At 40.1% G+C, this 19,413-nt stretch overlaps 1 protein-coding gene across 3 annotated transcripts in view; it reads right to left on the bottom strand.

Annotated features, from left to right (window-relative positions):
• alk (ALK receptor tyrosine kinase) overlaps positions 1-19,413 on the bottom strand; it is a 345,355-nt gene that overhangs the window by 68,019 nt on the left and 257,923 nt on the right. For all 3 annotated transcript variants that reach the window (XM_084381759.1, XM_084381761.1, XM_084381760.1), the window contains exon 5: positions 5,449-5,582. In XM_084381759.1, the coding sequence (XP_084237885.1) occupies positions 5,449-5,582 (134 nt within the window). The remainder of the gene's footprint in view (positions 1-5,448; positions 5,583-19,413) is intronic.

Below are 19,413 nucleotides of genomic sequence, written 5' to 3'. Positions count from 1 at the left end.
ATTATAATAATTTGATAATAAATAAATAAATATTACACAGATGGTTAGACAGCAGATCTGTCTTTGACTGGTGGATGGTGCCCTGTGTTAGTAAAACCTTCACTATGTTTTTTCATTCCAAATGCGTCCTTCTCACACAAATATAAAGAGAAAGAAACATGAAAAGATATATAATCTAATGTTAATTAAAAAAAAGTAGGCATGATATAATTTCAACACCATTCTGAGCTGCGGACTGAACGCAGAGTTGCCTGGTGCAACTTAGACATGAAAGCTTTGAGTGACTTCAGCCGGAGGCCTCTAAGAGTAAATGGTAACATTAATTAGAGCAAAAGTTTACTTTATAAGTTTGATCCTGAAACTGAAAGCTTTACAAGTAGAATATCATTAAAAGGGCTGACTCAGCATGACATAAATCCTGTACAAGCATCAGAAGATCTATGTACAGATGCGTTTTTGTGTGTCAGAGGAAAATCAAACCGAAATACTTGAATTATCTTGCACACCTGCTTGACATTATTCAGTCTGCGCACGTGTGCATCTGTGGATTGATGAGCGCAGGCGGAGCTGATGAGTCTTTATGAGACTGATGGGATACAGTGAAATCAGTTACATTCTATCACTCATCCTTATGGGCCACTGTGTCACTGTATGACATCCCTCAACCCTGATACATTTTCTGCAATTTTGACATTCTTTTGATCTCATAAACACACTCTCACACTGCTGTGACAGTATGGGGTTTTATTTTTGAGTATATATATATTTATTATCTGCCTGTGCTTGTTACCCAATAACAAAAACTCCAGGGATGAGTTTATTTCATTCCTGCAGTCAAAGTGAAATTGAAAACTCAATTAAAGGCTTATGCTGGAGATGTTCTGCATGTTTAAAGGCGAGGTGTCAGCACCCCGCTATGATACTGAATGGCTTTTTTTCCTCCACAAAAACCCCATCACCCATCCATCCACATGTCTAACACTCTGTCCACTCCACCGGCTTTCTCCAAACCCATTTCCCTCATTGCCTCCACAGGGCCGGGTGTGATTGATGGGCCTGGGGACACCCTCACGCTGCAGTGTACCTAATCGCAAAGCATAGACTTGCCGTAACGCTCCATTAAGGGCCTGCAGCAGCAAGGTGTAATGGTTAGGGAAATGGGCCAGGGAAGGGAAGGTCACTGGTTCAAATTCCCGTGGGGCTCACCGCTGCCTTGTCTCAGCTACATGGCCAATTGGAAAAATGAATAGTGACAGTTTGCAGAGTAATACATGTGCACAAATACGAACGTGCTCTTCAGTGGACAAACATTGTTATAAGTGTGAAGGCAAACGTGACATGGCTTGCCGTCGTACTATGACAGAGGCAAAGTCAAATCTGCTATTGACACAATCTGGTAATGAGCTTGTGTGTCATCACAGTTGTCTCTGTTTACTTCCAGGATGAGAGACTGTAGGAGGTTAAGAGTGTCACTGACAGGTTTGCTGCGCTTGAATAATTACGTTCTCTGCACAGCTATGCCACGACCATCAGAGAAATGCTAGCAGAAGGCGGGATTCTAACTTCCTGTCAGGAGGATGAGCTCCAGAGATAGGCATATAACCACGCAAGTCACTTTAGGGGCAACAAATTGGATTGCTTGTTGGCCCTGTGACTGATGAGTTAATTAAAGTGGAGGGGTATGGAGAAAGAAGTCAGACACCGCTCCATTTATTTATCCTGTATTGACTATATCTCCTCGCACTTCACTGGCTTGAGTAATCGCCGCCTTTCTGCTCAAGAAAACAACTAAGAGGGAGGAAGTGGACACTGTTAAATTTCCAATTCAGATTCAAAAGATCACACGGAGAGCTGATTAAGGCTACATTTATGTATTTTTAGATGAATTTGAATCATCTGACAGTAAGTGGGGAATATTATGACTCTGACTGTTTATATTATAACTCTAGCAGGTGTGCTCAAAAGACTAAAGAGCACTAGAGGTTGGAAACAAAATTGATCATTAGCATGTTTTTTGTCTCATTGATTTAAGAATGCTCAATGACTGAATGAATCACGCCTTCCCCCAAGTCTGCAGGAAACGGTTAAGAAACCATGTTATAAAGAAATAATGAACATTTTGTGTCCACAGACTTGTATCTGGTGAACACACACCATTGGGACCAAATTAGATACAAATTAATAAAACCCAAGTTTGGATCAGGCTCTGCGCTCCTCACCCCAAAACGCTTTACAATGCAGGTCATCAATAGCAATAATTAGCTACTTTTGAGTGCAGGGGCCTGAGACAAAAAAAAAGCAAGCAAGCAGCTATCTTTGCCAGGGACTGTGTATGAGAGGCTTAATCAAGCACCCTGGCTTCATGTTCTGTGCTAGGAAGGAAGGAAGGTAATTCGAGCCCAGGTTTGTGACAGGTGCTGGAGGGGAAAGTGGGGGAGGTTGAGAACACCACAAAATGCACCCAGGCCACATGATGAGCGTGCCGAGACGGATTAGAGCTTAGTTTGGGAGTGGGATGTGGGTAGTAGGCGTTGTGCTGTGGACCCAGGTGGTGCCTGAGGAGAGTACGTCTGCATGCTTTGTCTCTTTACTGGCCACAGCTTACGTGCGCCGTGGCAAGAGGAACACAGTGAACCCAGAGCCGAGAACAATTAGACACTGTTCGACCGAGGCTGGATTTGCATGAGCAAATCATGGACAGGTAGACAAAGAATCAAGGGAGAATCACTGATACCTCAGTGGGATGCATCTTGATTTGTTTGTGTATGAATTAAAGTCACGAGGTTCAAAGTCATTCTGAGGACCAATCAGGGAAGTGACTGATTCTCTCAGTTCTCACTTCAAGAAGTACTGAAGATCAGGACTTAGTTTTAAGATCAGGAAGATCACCGCAGGAATTAAAGTTAGTTATACACTGACCAGGTTTATGGAATTAAATATGAAATTGGTTTGCATGTGAGCTCTATTTTAGTTTCTCTTCCTCTTCTTGTCTTTGTCATCATCTCCTTCTTCCTCTTCCTCTCTCAGTCACTCACACATGCATTTACTGTACATATTTGACAACCAGATCCAGATAATGTAATGAGGGAGTCAGGTGTTGCCAGTGTGTTACCAGGCTGCCAGTGTCAGCCAGCTGTGAGAAACTCAGCTGCACCAAACGATGAATTGTTCCCTGTGACTAACTGCTCTGACCTGACCTCAAGTCCAAACATCCCGCTTGAACCGAATTTGGGGGAATTAGAGCTAGACAAATCTTTCCTGTAGAACGATGTTACTCATTCATCCGGAGCTAAATATTGACGGAGCATAAAAGCTATTTCTTTGTTGCAGAGCTCAGAGAGCTATAGAGACTCTGCCTCTATAAAAGTAGAGGAGATTAAATTTGCTGGATTGTGAGCATCTCTCTGAATTCACAAAAAGGCCTTGGGGAATGATCACCTTTTTTAAGATGCGTTGTGCGTTTCTGTATAAAGCCCACTCGAATACCTTCTGGTGTATAGCATAACAAGAACTGGATTAAAGTGGATGTTGTGGACAATGCTGCTCCATCTGTCAGTGTTTCGTTCAAGTGCTCCATCCAAAACCTCTGGCCAGAAATCAGGGCAACTCAAGTTAATAACAAGTGGAAGGTAGAGGAACAATTGCTCACATAATAAAATATGCCCAGGTGGCCACTGAGAGGAAGAGGAGACAGGAAAACAAACTGAGCCAACCTTTTCTAGTGGATTCATTTTTTTTTTCTTTAAAAAGACCAGGACAGTTTTTATCAGACCGCAATTAATAAATGATGACTAATAAGAAGAGGGTGTGGATTTCCATAGCAATCCTCTTAAGTCTAAAAATCTGGCATCTCTGGTTGTGTTTTGGCATCATTCAGGTTGGAGTTGGACCAGGGCTGCTTTTGAATATCAAAGACAGGTTTTATAGTTCATTCAGCATGTTTCCTGTAGCATAGACACAATACAGCACAGTACAGTATCCCCTGTTCTCTGTCCCTGCAGCCTGAAACCACTTGAAGACAGATTTACAGCTAATTATGGGATTTAAAACTGAAGTGAAGGGTTTGTTGGTATATTGTTTGAACCACTGTTATGCTGCTATCTCAGCCAGGGCTCCTTTAAAGAGAGATTTTGTAACCTCAATGGGACTACACTAATTAAATAAAGTATATTAATAATAAAAAAGTGCCTCTAAAGAGCATTTCTAGAGCCGCGATAAATCAGACATAAATTGCAAACTATGAAGCCTCTCTCCTGTTTTACACTGAAAAAATCAGCATCTTTACTGAATATCTGAAGAACATGTGGTATGAAAAAAAGCAACATATATAAAATGAACAAAGTGCGTGTGGATATGTGAATAAACAGGGGAGTATGCTAATGCTAGAATGAGCCTGTTTGTGACAGAATAATACATTATTGAAAATCTAGTTTCAGAAAAAAACAACGTATAAGCAACATTATATCAAGGCAGTGATCTCTTTTGAACACGGCAGCCAGATTTAATTTAGTCCATGATAAGCAGCTCCTGGCGGAGCATTACTCTCGGTCATCCTTTACTTTTTTATTCCTTTTTATGTGAGCAGACTCCAACATGGTCTGGTAAACAAGTTGGGTAACTTTTTTTTTGAAATGAAACATTTTCTGTACACACAACATGAACTTGTAAAGTCATGCCTATTTTCAACATGTTGCAGCTTGAAAGATATTAAATTGTGCAGATGCGTTCATACACAAAAAGTTGAATCAAAACGTCACCTGCTTGGTCTGACAGTCCCTGCCTACCAAACATCTGTCTGTGAGAGGAAATAAGGATTTCATACATATTTCCTCAGTAATGCACACTTGAAATGTTTTAGCAAGAGTTGCTCTGCTTCTGCATGTAGCTCAGAGGAAATTGAATCAGTTATATTAATCCAATTTCAGGAGCTTTCGAGGTTGACAGAGAAGGATATTATTTGAGTCTCCAGCCGTCTAGGCATTTCATTGCACAACATGGTGTAATGAAGTTAAAAATCACAGAATGTAGCTGTGTAATTTCCAGTTTGACATGTTTGTGCTGCTTCGGGAACTCGGCCACTCTGCAGACATGTGAGACACATTTAGTCTCGACATATAGTAAAGAAACTGTGACCGGAAACACACAGAACAGCTGTAAACAAAAGAAGGATCCCAGGACGTTTCCCAGGTTGTTTGGACTACTTAATATTTGATCTTTTGCCCTAACTAATATTCTTCATTTTAGGTTAATATAAAGAACTTTTCCCAGATTTAACTGATTGATCATTAAGTCTTTACAAAAAGTACAAAAACAGTACAAAAACCCCCAAAACAAAACATTTACCAAAAACAGAAATACTCAAACAAATAAGTACACATATAAACAGAGAAGCATCAGCGTTACCTTACAATCTTTTCTGAGAGGAATGACATGGTAGTGCCAACTTACCCATGGTGCAATTGGTGGTGAAGTGGGGCTCAATGGTGGCTGTGTCATCCTTTGGAATCCGTTGATCGTAGCTGGCCGATACCCGAAAAGGTGATCCTCCATTGGTCCCCAGGGTGAGGTGGACCACTGCCCAGCTGCCAAGAAGAGAAAGCAGGAGCAGCGTCAGTGTGAGGAGCAGACACCATGGCTGACAGAAAAAAACACATCCACTGCGGGGTGAGGGGGTGAGGGTGGCCCGGGCCTGCTCTGCCCGAGCTCCCAAAGCCTCCGAGGAGGGACTGTCCAGGGCTTCAGCAGAAGCCGACATGGGGGTTTCCTCATCCCCATCCATTTTGGGAGAGTCCCTTTCTTCCTTTGTCTGTTGATGCATGGCCACCCTTTGAGCCCAGCCTAGACTTCTGGGTCTAGTGGAGGGTTTGCTGTGGCCAGGTGTGAGGAGGTGCCTCACTTAAGAGCTTACTGCTGGTGTGGAGTCAGACTAGAATGTAAAGCCACTATTACAGCAGGCTTGTGGTTGAGGGACAACAACACACTCGAGTCAAAGTTGCTATCGAGCTGCAGTCCTGCGCTGAATGCCGTCCTCCCTCAACTAGCGGCTGGCTTTGTGTAGTTCAACTGCCCCTAATTTTATTAAGCAAATTGTGCTGATTTGTCTTTGGCTCCGAGCTCATCAACAATCTCTCTCTCTCTCTTTCTCTCTCCCTTTCCCGCTCTCCCCTCCCCCTCTCTCCTACCCATCCCTTCATTCTAACACACAAGTTAATACACCACATATAGTGATTTTACAGTGAGTAAAATACCCACTTCCCTAAAGCAGAAGTTAATGTATGAATGCAATACCTTGCACACATACACACACCACCAGCACAACAATAATAGCTACTGATTACAGAAACGGCCCACACACACTCGATACCACACTGTGTGCATGAACGCAAGCCTCAACAACAAAGCTTTGTTTTGCCACTTTACTGCCACTTTGCTCCAGTGTCTAAACAGAACATATTTTTTACAATTTGATAATTATTGAACATCGCGATTCTCCCACTGGACAGATGCTGCCTTTCTACTTCACCATGTTTAATGGAATAACTATAAATGAGATTTAAAAAATAATTAATTAGCCCTGTTAATTGGCATTGAGTCAGGAAGAGGAACAAATTCATAATGCATCTGTGTAAAAAAAGGGAATATTTTCATATTTCTTTAATCAGCTGACAGAAATATCTGCCTATTTTAGCCTTTTTTAGCTCATTGTTTTGTTTTTACATTTACTGCATGGTACAGTCTTATTGCTCTTATTAATCATGCTTCCTGCAGCTGATTTCAGCAAAAATAAATAAATACATAAATAAAATAAAATAAAATAAAATAAAATGAAACACTGCACTGTACCTGCCAAACGCCAAACATAGGATAAAGACAGACAAAGTTATCAAACCTGACTCCAGTCTAACGACAGTGGTGCCTTGTATCTTCTGGTAGTTAGAGTTTCTTCCCCCTAGTGGACAAAAATCAAATAATCCATTCCTGAAGCTTCTTTGCGTAGGTACATCTTGTTATATCAACCTAATGGGTTTTGAGACGTTTTCAATAAGCACACCAAGATGTGTTTCTTTTTAGACACACTGCTTTAATCACCTGATGTTGTAGTAGGTTGTTTTGTCCTCTGAGTGTTTCACATTGACTTCAAGGCTTCTTTTTTTTTCTCCCAGGAATGACATAATATTAAGAAAACCAAATTGGAACAATTTCACAAATTTTGAAAGTGATCCCAGACACAGACCACTGATGATGTTATTCTTACAGATCTCAGTAGGTGTCTACCTTTGTAGTATGACAAGTGTCCTGGGAATTAGCAAACTGACAACTGTGTTTATTTTGGTTTTTTTTGTGCTTTGTTTGTGTAGATTTGTCCTAGTAAGAGTAGAGCAAACATAAATGCACACATTCACACACACACACACACACACACAACCCCCCACTACACAAACAGGCTCTGAGCTTTTCTGATTTCCCCGATGTCTGTGCTCTGACTCAACAGGCTTCACATTACTGCCTTTACCGTTCTTATGTTTTTTTTCTTCGTTTTCTTTAAACGTTGTGTTGCCTTTCCTCGATCCGCCCTCCTTTTATTCCTCTCACCTCTTTCAAGTCGCTTTTCACTAGACCCCCCTCACTCCCACCCAGACAGAGCTTAGCGTGGAGGGAAGGTGTTGACCAGATGGGAAGTGATGTTATAGCACCACAAAAGAACAGCTCTGCGGTGTGGGACCTGCTTCCTGCCATATCCTATAAGAGAAAGGAAATGAAGCCCCAGATAAGAGCCGCCACTGTCTCCTTTATAACCTTGAAATGATTTGCCGACTGAGTCATATACATATGGTGTCGCTGAATTCTCCACCGGCTAGGCTGAGGACAGAATGTAAAAATGGCCTTTCTGCTGAATGACTACTCAGCCTGATGATGATTGTATTGTAATTGTGCAGGAATGTTTGTCGCCTTGTGCGTAAGATAACGCAAGCATGTGCACTAGAAGAGCACGCACTCTTCAATCCCAGATAAGCAAAGTGCTTTGTATTTAAATATGAAATGCACAGCGCATCAGCCAAATCTTTAATTTGAGAGGTACAAAAGTGTAAACAAAGGAACAAGTGCTTGGAATTGAATATACTCAATCTACTGATAATGAAATGGACAGAGCTGTAGGGCATTCAGTCTAAAGTGATCATTGTAAACTTGATCTCTATCTGCTCACAGTGTAAAATCGCACACAAGTCTACTGAATTATTTTTATGTCTTATCACGCTATGTCTGCGCTGGCGCTCGCAGTACTGATTAACTGAGCAGCGGATCAGAACAGAGCTGCCAGAACACATCACTCAAACACTTAAACCTAATTATCAGTATACCATGCAAGGCACAGTGGTCCTATATATAAATAAATAAAGGGAAAATGAATGATTAAGACTCCTCTGTGGGAATTAGATATACATGACTAATCCAAATGCGGATGCTAATAATTCTCATTAAGGTCCTTTGTGTCCTAATGGCCTGTTGGTTATTTAAAATCACCTGACCTTTGTTCAGACTGCTGTTTGGTGAAAGCCTCTCCCATGATGAGAATGTTTTTTTTTCTCCACTGTAACAAAACAGAACGGCTCAAGCCAACTAATCTTTGCTGCCAATTGACAATTCTCCTTTCATAATGCTATTCATTTATGCTCCCTTAGTGCTCTGCTCTGGCTAATGTAGCTCTTTTAATTTTCATTCGGTTTGTGTGTGTCGTGTGTGTGTCTGTGTGTGTTTGTGTTGTTTGTTTGTTAGTGAGGATGTAGGCTGCTTATGTCCTAACCACATTAAGACTTATTTTTCTTGTGGGTTCTGGTTTGCATTAGCTGTGAGTCTCATCCATCAAGACAAACAATACATGAAGAAGTGCGCTGCCTATTCTTTTCAAAGAGGTAATGTTTCTCCTAATGCTGTGACGCCTGCTTGGACACATTGCCAGAGTGAGGCGAGAGCAGACAAACTAACGTTACCCCTGCCCTTTCTACTCATTCATGTGTGTTTTTGTGCTTCTGTCCTTAAAACAGATGATATCTTTCAAGCTTTCTCTTCCTCACATCCTCAGGTGAGCATCAATATGTGAATTAGAATGAGGCATAAGGTTTTGTTCAGGGTTAGAAAAAGAACGGATCGGATTGAAGGTCCCTCATAAGTGTGGAGGAGCAATTGTGAGACAAAGCTGTGTCAAAACATTTTAAAAATGATTCAATGGTGACTACTTATTTCGCTTTGACTCATTTGAGCTGCTGAGCATAAATTACAGTCAGAAAACAATAGCTCACCTTAAATCGTGCATCTTTCTCTAGTATAAAACACGGCTTCAAATACAAACATTTAACGAAGGCACATTTTTACTGGAGAAAAAGCATTGATTGTCTTAGACCTGCAAGGCTGGGTTTTCCTTGTGAATTTACTGTCTATTTTCCAGTGCTGGGGGTGTTATAGTACCAGGGCCTAATTTAATAGGCTCAGCAGGGTGAGGAGGGATGTGAAGTTAAGACAGGAACAGAGTTTTAAGGTGTTTTTGAGGGTTTACAGTACATTTTCAACATACCACCTGAAATATATTGTCAAGGCTCTGCACACCTATGGTATACCAGCCCTAGTGGTTTCACTTATTTTGGCTAATTAGACCTCTTCTCAGGTCTGTGTGGATATGCAGGGACTGTTTGATTGACATGTCCCTGACTTTTCTGTTAGCTTAGTTCTACCTGTAAGAGTGGGGCTTTATTATACGGTATCTCAATCATTCTTGTAAATATAATGAATAGTGACTTTATGTAACACCCCAGCAAAGCTCTGCCTACTGTCAGCCCCCGCTTCCAAAATACATTTTGTGTTTATAAAAAACGGACATGGAAATCAAAGACGATACGGAAGACATCACACAAGTGCCCTCTTTGTGCGTTCACTGGCCCTGCTTCGGTGATTTCCATCACATGTTGTTCGGGTAGTTTAGGTTTCATCACAGTCCAGAGGTTTAGGAACAATTACAGATGGCAAATTGAATCAGAGGATGATTATGAAGAAAAAAGGAAAAGGAAACAGAAGATTTAAGTTAAATTCAGCCTTAAAGGAGCTAGTCCAGCAGTCGACACAGCAGGCAACAGTTGGCCAGAGCTTACTACAACTTTGGTTGGGGATTTCTTGAATTGCCGATGTTGGTCTGTTTCTGTTTACAAGTCTGTTTACCATGTCTCTTAACTTTATCTCTGTGTAACTTGATTAAGTTGCAAATCACACATGACAGCTGTTTTCCAGGGGACTCACGCTGAATGACTGTATTTTCACAATGCTCCACAAAAGCTAAACATAAATGATTGAATATAGATATTAGACATGATGAGATAGAGCTGCAAATGTGAGTTTCTGTCAGCTATTAGTCAAAATCATAAACACATTTGTGGAATGTCAAAGCTAATCATTCTGAGAGTGAATGTGCCAAAAATGATTAAATATTGCAAATAGACATGTTATTGAATCTGTTCTGGGTCACACAGCTGAAGGGAGTACAACAAAAAATGCAAACTCTACACTGTCTTCTTCTCTCATCTGGTTGGCCCTCTGCAAAACACAACCTTGTCGTTATGATGAAATACTTAATATACAATGTGTAAGCAAAATATACTCCAGGGTATTGACAAAGCCATTTAACTCACATCCTCAGGTTTAAGGTTTTCAATCATGCCCCATGCCCAAGTAACCTGTTGAATGCATCTGCAGCAAAACTAAAGGAAAGGGAGGAAAGAAATGGAAGCTGCTTTACATGGTAATGGAATTTTTACCCCCAAGAGACTTCGCCATAGGTTTTTATAATGCAGGCTACTTTAAATCGTAGTGAGTTTTGAAAAAAAAATGAAATTGATTGAAAATGATGCTGTGTACATCGGGGTATGCATAGAGGCTGCAGGGGTTAAGGAGTAAGAATGTGGGCGATGGTGCTGACGTGTTTGCTGCTGGATCAGGATCTCTACTTAAGCCGCATTGATTTTGACTGTCAAATGGTGTAGCGCACAACAGGCGTAAGCCAATATGTCAAGAGAAGTGCAGATTAGATTGAACGGCCTGACATGGCCCGGCTGAATGAGTGCCACTTCCCCAAACTAAACAGGACACATTTGAATGCTATCTGTTGAGTCAAAATCCGTTAAGCCATAAGGGAGCTGAGATGACTGGGGAGATGGGGTAAAACTGGGGATACAGGGTTGACTTGTATTGGGGACATGTTTATGGCTGAATTCAGTATTTGTTCAGCCCAACTGGATTTTTTTTTTCAAATATTTGTTATTGGGAAAATCAATATACACCACATTCTGGGAAAACTACATAGTTTGGTCTCATCACACATATGCCTCATAGACAATGAAGCTTCATTATGGCACTTTGTGAACGCTATAAACTAGGAAGAGTGGTTTGGATGGCTGGTAATCATGAGGCTCGTACATGATTTTGCTGACTAAAACTTGGGATTGCACTCTAGGTGACCATTAGCTATTTTATATTCACATATGACTCACACCTGAATACAGCTATCTTGCAATTCTGTTCTAAGCAAATTATTTTGTGACTGAAATATGAACAATCTGCCAAGAGCAAATTACAGAGGATGAAAGCAACCACAACCAAATGAACAAGTCTAGATGAAAAACAACAACAACAACAACAAAAAAACGGTGGAAGTGAGCACACCAGGGATTCATGTCAGTGTGGCAAATGCCTTAAAAACATGTACACAAACCCAGTAGAGCCACGTTCAGTGTGAACCCAGACCAAGTGGGTAATCACCAGTGACTGGGAGCCTCGCCTTCTTTGATATACAAACTCAAAATAGCCTCTTAAGGGTTGAAATACATGTAATTTCAGGAGATGGCTTTTTGAACAAATCCCCACAGAATCACATGTGTATTTTATGACAGGCCTGATGATAGGAAAGTGTGTTACTGTTGCTGGTGAACTAAACATGGACTGCTGTTCTGCACATCGGCTGTATAATGATCTGGATTCCATTCACTTATTCACTTGGTGGCACTTAATGTCTTTGTTGCATGGAACACACTAAGCATGGGACGATATGAAAAAATGTCATCCCAATTGTCTTGGGCATAATAAACCGGATTCACCATATTATCCTGTTAACCATCAAAATATGTGTAAAACTCTTTTTTCACCAAAAAACAATCTTTCAAGAAATCAATATAGGCGTGTATGTTTTTGAACTAGAAGGTTTTGTTTAAGTCACTGGTGTGAGGATATTCATGGTTATACCGATAATGGAAATTCATCCCTAGTATCCGTCACTCTAAGTCCACTGTCTTTACACACAACCTAGTTGTTGAGGAGGTAAAATAAAATTGCATTGTCCAGATGTTCAAAGCCAATATAACAGCTTCCTTCACCAGCGCTGTTTTGCTAATAGATTGTGCTAGTGTCTTGAGTGAGTGAGTGTATCAGGTCCGATGTTCTTGAACAAATTGCTGTAATGAGATGAGGTCTTTGGCATCTACTGTTGAACATTCCATCATGAATAAACTGTCTGAGTGGAGCATATTACAACGGGTTGGTGTTAAGAAGAAGCACTGACACAACTTTGGGAATTAAATAGTTGTAAATGAAGTGAACCCAAACCGTCTGCAGGCCCATTAAAAAAGGAACACTGTCTTTTCAACATAAATAATGATCAAAAAGGCTGTGCCTCAGTGATCACACAGACATAATAATGCTCATGGGTCCCTTGAAACCAATCAAAACTACATAAAGAATGATTTCAGTGTTATGAAGAAGAGAGGCAGTGGAGCAGAGGAGCCCCCAAAAGCTAATGGAACAGGATACTGCATCTCGTTGTTCACTGTTGACTGGCAGGTTGTTTCAGTTGACTGCCGGTCTGCACTCTGACACTACTCGCCAATTTCTGCAGGCTTCAGAAATGACTTAAAAAGTATTTGAGGTGTAGAAGAAAATGCAGCATTTAATCCTGTTTCTAAGACAGAAAAACCTCCAGAACCGGGGCTGGTCCGGCCATCTGGAGGAGCGGGACTACCCCATCAATGTGGGGGCCGACAACAGCGATACAAAAAAATAAACAAATGTCACATTCTGTTTGATTCTACATTATACTGGCCATCTGGATTCATACCAGGGTGTGTGTGTGTGTGTGTGCGTGTGCGTGTGCGTGTGTGGTGCAGTTACAGTATTAATTCACCAGAGCTTATTAATATACCCCTCTGTTACTAACATTTTGAGTTCACACATACACGTAGCATGTGTCATCACTGGTGTCGTGGGTAACTGTGGCTTGAACATGACTGGCCAGTCTAGGTCAATTTCCAGAGCTTTGTTTCTTCTTTTCCAATCAGCTGCTGCTAAAATCTCAGAGATAACATGTGGTTATTTCTCCTGTAACTCTTAGACTCATGACATTGGTGTCTCACTAGGTTGAATGCTCTCTCACCATTATCCTCAGAGGCTTCTGTATCATTACCCTGCAGCCATCAAGGCACAGTCCCTTGCCTCCCATAAAAAAGTGATTGACTCAGCGTCACATATCATTCAAGATAAGCCCACCTCAGTTTATGCAAGGTGGGTGCTTCTCGTGAGACATGTTATCAGGGAACAGGGGTTACAGGATAACTAACCTTAAGTTCTCTAAAACAGTGCTTTCAGTGTCTCACACTGGGCCTGTACTGACTTCGCTATTACTAGATAAGCTTATCTGAGCGACCGGCTGTCAACCCAGGTGGTGCAATTTTTCCAAAAGAGTCGACACTCAGGACATAAGACCAGAAGGACCGCACTGACATACCATTTAAAAACCTTAACAAATGTGAAGTCTAGCTCCCTGCAGTGCAGTTTTTGCTGTAGTCTCATTCCTAAACTGGGTCCAAGATCAATTCAGACCACAACTCAGTGGGAGAGATGTGCTCACCAGAATGAAGCCCATGATACAAACAAGAGAGAACGCCAAGTAAATTCTGAATAGCATGAAATCTTTATTTTAGGGTTGGCAACTATGGTACCCTCCAACGCTTCTGCTGCACATATGAGGACCAATGGGAGAAGTTAATCATATTAGTTTAAGTTACCTAATTGCAGAGTATTCATGTCAAGGCAAGTTTTGCCACATGCCAGCCATCCTGGCAACGCACATGGGTAACTAATTTGGGTTAACAAGACTAGGCCCCTGTCTAAGTGAATGGAGATGGAGCCATAATTTCACTTTCATTGGTCACTGAGACATAGAGTACCTATAAAGAATCTCCAGTGAAAAAATACATTCTCAAAAGTTAATTGACTGACAAAATAAAGTTTAAAACACCTATGCATGCACATTGTCACAAGATGGTTACACAATACCACCAGCCGCCCTCTTTTCTATTCAAAATTCTTTAAGTATTTCCTCCTCTCTTATAACTAACTAAATTATAACTAATAATAATACTAATAATAAATACAATTTTCCTGAACCCTAAAACTAAGTGATGAAGTTAAAACTACCAATTAGTTTGCTCCATGAGTGTGATATGTTAGGCATCAAACAATACAATTAGGAAAAAAACCCAAAACTTCTCGAAATGCAAGGAGAAGAAGTTGTATGATGAGTGATGGTGCGTCCAACCAAAACACAGCGTGGCTTCATCTTGATGAGGGAATCAACATGATCAGGATAGCCTCAAACTATTTCTGTCTGATAATGCTGTGTTCCTCACTGAGAGACACAATGTTTGACAAAACCAGATCACAAGATTGATGGTCATGTTACTGGAACCTGCGCAGTCTGCAAACAGGGAACACATGAGACATGAAGGATGGATTATACCACACCTGTGGTGGTTGTTTAAGATACTACAGTAGATTGTTGTCAGGTAATTGGCCTGGATAATAAGTGGTGACAAACCACAGGGGTAAAAGTGACAACAAAAAATAAACTTAGAGTTGAAAGCAGCAACCCAGTTTACTCACCATATTCCGCATTTGCTGATGCTGTTAGTCACAGCATACATAACAACCAGCAGTGCAAGTATCAAACAAAAGCACAGTGCACAGATAATACATGAGACAAATAATCCTGTCTTCACTAGAAACATCACGTATGGTAGAGAAGTACAATATGTCAACAGCTATCTCAGCCACTTCCAGTGCTACTGATCACTGTGGCTGCTCACTCTTTGTCTTTCCCCCATTTTGTCATGTAATTTCATTTCCGATAGTTTCCTTGCTCATTTATGCCGCAATCTGTTACGTGGTTTTATACTCTCTGTCATGCTTAGTCTCTCCCGTTGACTCTTTGAGTCTGTGTTGTCCCACTACACCACTACTGTTCTGAATAATTCAGAGGTTACGACTCTACAGCTGCAGTGCTGTCTAATGATATTGTGCTGAAAACATGTAAACTGTGCTTGTATAGAAGAATGGAAACCGAGGCTCACCCTAACTTCTCTTCACATGAACAATCAAAGGTACCGTTTTGTCTAAATTTTCAAAACCGGCTTGGATGCTATAGTAAGTCTCCACGTTAAACTGTTAATACAACACATTCACCCTGTCATCAATGCCATTCTGCTGCCCAGCCTCCTAACCAGCTCTCTCCATGACTGATCCTCGACTCATTTGTGTTTTCTTCCTGTCACTGTCAAATTAAAATGTATATCCAATTTAATAGTGCTTCTGCTGTACCTTACATGGCACATAAAGCATGGAAGACCACTATAAATGACTAATTTCAGTGATGAAAGTGTTGCTTCTTAGATGTAAACTGCTATGCTATTACAAAGATGAAAGGCACGGGAAGAGATCACATGGCTCCTTGCACTTTTTAATTATGACCCAAATTCAATTACTTTGCAACCTCATACATTACAGAGCCACAGGAAATTGCTCCAATCTAGTGACAGCACTTGTGATTAAAACATGTTCACTTTGAAACATAAAAATGCTGCTTTTAGAGCTTTGATCTCACAGGAAACTGATGATGCTCAATACAACAGGAAACAGTTATCCTACAACTGACTATCCATGATGGGTCACCAGACCATATTATATGTTAGATGTGTGATATAGATGTGAAAAATGAAGCTCTGTTTGTCTTATTGCTGTCGGCACATGGCGCTTGCTTGGCGCTGCACTGCAGCCAATGTTGAGGACAAGAAGACATCCAAAATTGCTAAGCAAATTCTTCAAACTTCTAGCTGCAACTTTGAAATAGTTTTGTCTGGAAAGAAGTCAGGAAAGTTGACACTTCATCAGTGTTTGAATCCATCTTCTCTCCGTGACTAGCCTTGAAGGCCCAACAGACCACCAATCACCCTGCAGGAAGACAAACTTTAAGATGCTTTCAGCCCGAAAGGCATTGCAATGCTGGGATGTTAGCAATGTTGTAATCTGGACTGACACAGTTTACACTGTGGAAAACAAACATCCATATCTTACCAGGCCAAGACACAGTACTGTCCATGGTTACCAACTATTTTTGGCTAGTGACCTGTTAAAATAAAGCAATATCTGCTTGGAAACCCACATGACCAATTGGGACCAGTTTAACCAAAATTTTATTTTTAGAGACCCATGAAGAGAAAATGATAATATATATCATAATATATAATTATAATAATTCACAAGAGATATTGCAAAGATTTGAGCAAAGTCAGAAAAATACGCAGATTTTGTGAAGCAGAAATGTGTTTTTTTTCCTTTTCTCTTCTGCTGCTCATTTCATGACCCACTAGATTTATCTTGCGATCCCATGTTGGGAACCACTGAAGAAGCTAATAGTGGAGCTAAGTGGCCTAGGGAAGTTATGATGAGCCCCAGTGAAGGCTATTATAATGGGCCCTGGTGCACAATAGTTATTAATTATGAATCACACACATACACACCAAAGCCACCTTCTAGGCTATTAGCTAGCTTACCATAATAATTAATAGGCTGGCTATCCACTGAGTACCAACCATATTTTACCCAACTCATAACCTAGTTCGCTAACCATATTGTACTATAAGAATAACTGAATGAATGAATGAATGAATATTTTTATTTTCGTGTCTGGTCATATACATGACACATCCCTCATAGAATTATTCAGACACACTAACTTACAACAAATCGAACACGTTACCCCACAATCATCTACTAGCACAATACATCAACATTGCAACAGAGGCATCATCCAACTCAATAGACCTCCCCCAAATAAAAACATTCCAGGGGGTAAAAAGAACAGATACATAAATACAGCCCCCTGACCACAAGACACAATACCCAAATCAAATCAAAATGAAGCAAACCAAACACAACTCCCAACTCCTATCTTGTCGGGACATGTGTATCTAACAAAATAGCCCAAAAAAGCCAGTGAGGGGTCTGCTCCTCATAATCATGCTGTCAGTTTGAAAGATTATGCATCTAAACTACCTGCTGTATATTTGCCATCGTGTTTTGAAATGATCAAATAGAGACTGGACCACACCAGCATGCATATTACACAGCAATCATCATTGTATATCTGTATATGACAAAAAAAGAAAGAAAAAAGAATGAGTTAAAAATTCATTCAAATTAATCTAGCAAGGCATCATCATTTAATTAGTGTATGCTCTTCTTTGAACACAGGTCTGTTCTGGGGGCAGCAATTTAAATCCCACAAGAACCTGTTCTCATTGTTGGAGGGCTGGACAACCCTGATGGAGCTGGACAAACAGGTATACTGTAAGAGATGCCAGCCTATGGGAGAATGTCTGCTTTCATGTAGCAGAAATACACACTTCCTGTTAGTCAACTCTAAATAACTAATTGTATCTTGCTCTTTTGCTAAACAAGGAAAAACATGCACATTTTCAGGAATAAAAGGTCTTTATTATTGTCAAATGATAAAATATAAAATAATAAAGGGAATATTACAATGTATATGTTTACTAGAATCTTGGTATTATAGAGATTTGTATATTTAAACCCTGAATTTCATTTCACTAGAACGACAAAAGAGTGAATTTTAAGTAGGTTGAATGCTTTTAATTTATAATGGTAGCTACTCTGCATTTCCATGTATGTTCATGTTTTCTTTACACTGGAGCTTGTGTTACTTGGCTTTTTCTTACTTTACTTCAAATGTTTTACTGTGTAGTAAAAGGGAATATATAAGTGGTATTTACTTTAAGACCATAGGCCTGAGGCAGCATAAAAGAAATGTTTTCAATGTTTAAATTGCACCCGCAAGGGAATAGGTGTTTGGCTGGGAGCTTGGAAAGCAGAAATCAATGTGAATGTGCTATGTTTGAGAGAGAAATGCTGGCCAAAGTAAATATTATTACGAACTTAAACTTATAGTGCATCTTCTTAGGATAAAAAGGATGTTTCTTTCATGTCACATCCCCTTGAGTATGAATTCATGTCTAATCTCAAAGGCATGAATGGGTTAACTATATACAGTATATGGCAGAGTTATGCTAGATTTCTTTTTTGACAGCCAATTTGGCCATTGATATCACAGAACTTTGGCCGTATAGAACTACCAGACATATGTTTTAAATAGCCGTATAAAGTATAGTCTGAACTCAAACAGCAATAAAACATAGAACACACAAATGCTGTGACACTGATTTGTCCTACCTGCCCTCTGTGGTGCGATACCACTACTTGCACTGAGAACTTGAGAATATTGTTGTATATTGTATATTGAATATTGTACTTTTATGCAATACTCTTAGAAAAAAAACGCAATGCGCTGTGTAATTTAGAATGTGTTATTAGTCCTATCTTAAGTTATTTTACGTGTAATGCAACAATTACTGTTTTCCTGTTTATTGAAATGTCTACATAACCTTTAAAACTGGTCACCTTGCTACCCGCACCCCACTAGCTTTATTTAGAGAGCGCACCAGACTTTTGTTTCTTCGGAAAGAATCTCCAAACAAAACAGAACAAAACAAAACATCACCCTTTAAGATAACTACAGACAAATGTGATGCAAAAAGCTTTTTAAAGAATGAAAACAACAAAAGCAAGAGCCATATCAAAGAAATAGACAAAATGGTATTCATGCACTGCACTGGGCCAGCTTGATTGAGCATTGTTTGTTGGAAATATACTGGTGTTCTTCATGAAAAATCACATAAGCTGAAATCATGCAGAAACAAGTGCATGATCAAATTTCTCCTCACTCCCGTAAGTGTAGTGTGTAAATGTTTTTATGCACAAAACCCTGTTAATATTCATATTTTTCATTGGAGAATGGCTGAACGGTTCCACCAAGATCATTTTATGCATTTTATGGACAGTAGAGTTAATCACAGTGAGTAAACGTTGACTCCCACGACACAACTATTTTGCAGTCATTGATACATAACTGCAAATTAGAGTTCAAGTTTTGTTTTACACAAATAAAACTGGTTGAACTTATGCCAGTGA

Source organism: Pagrus pagrus (assembly GCF_965226575.1).
Source record: "Pagrus pagrus genome assembly, chromosome: 18".
NCBI classification, from domain to species: Eukaryota; Metazoa; Chordata; class Actinopteri; order Spariformes; family Sparidae; genus Pagrus; species Pagrus pagrus.
This window is presented reverse-complemented; position numbering and strand designations above follow the sequence as displayed.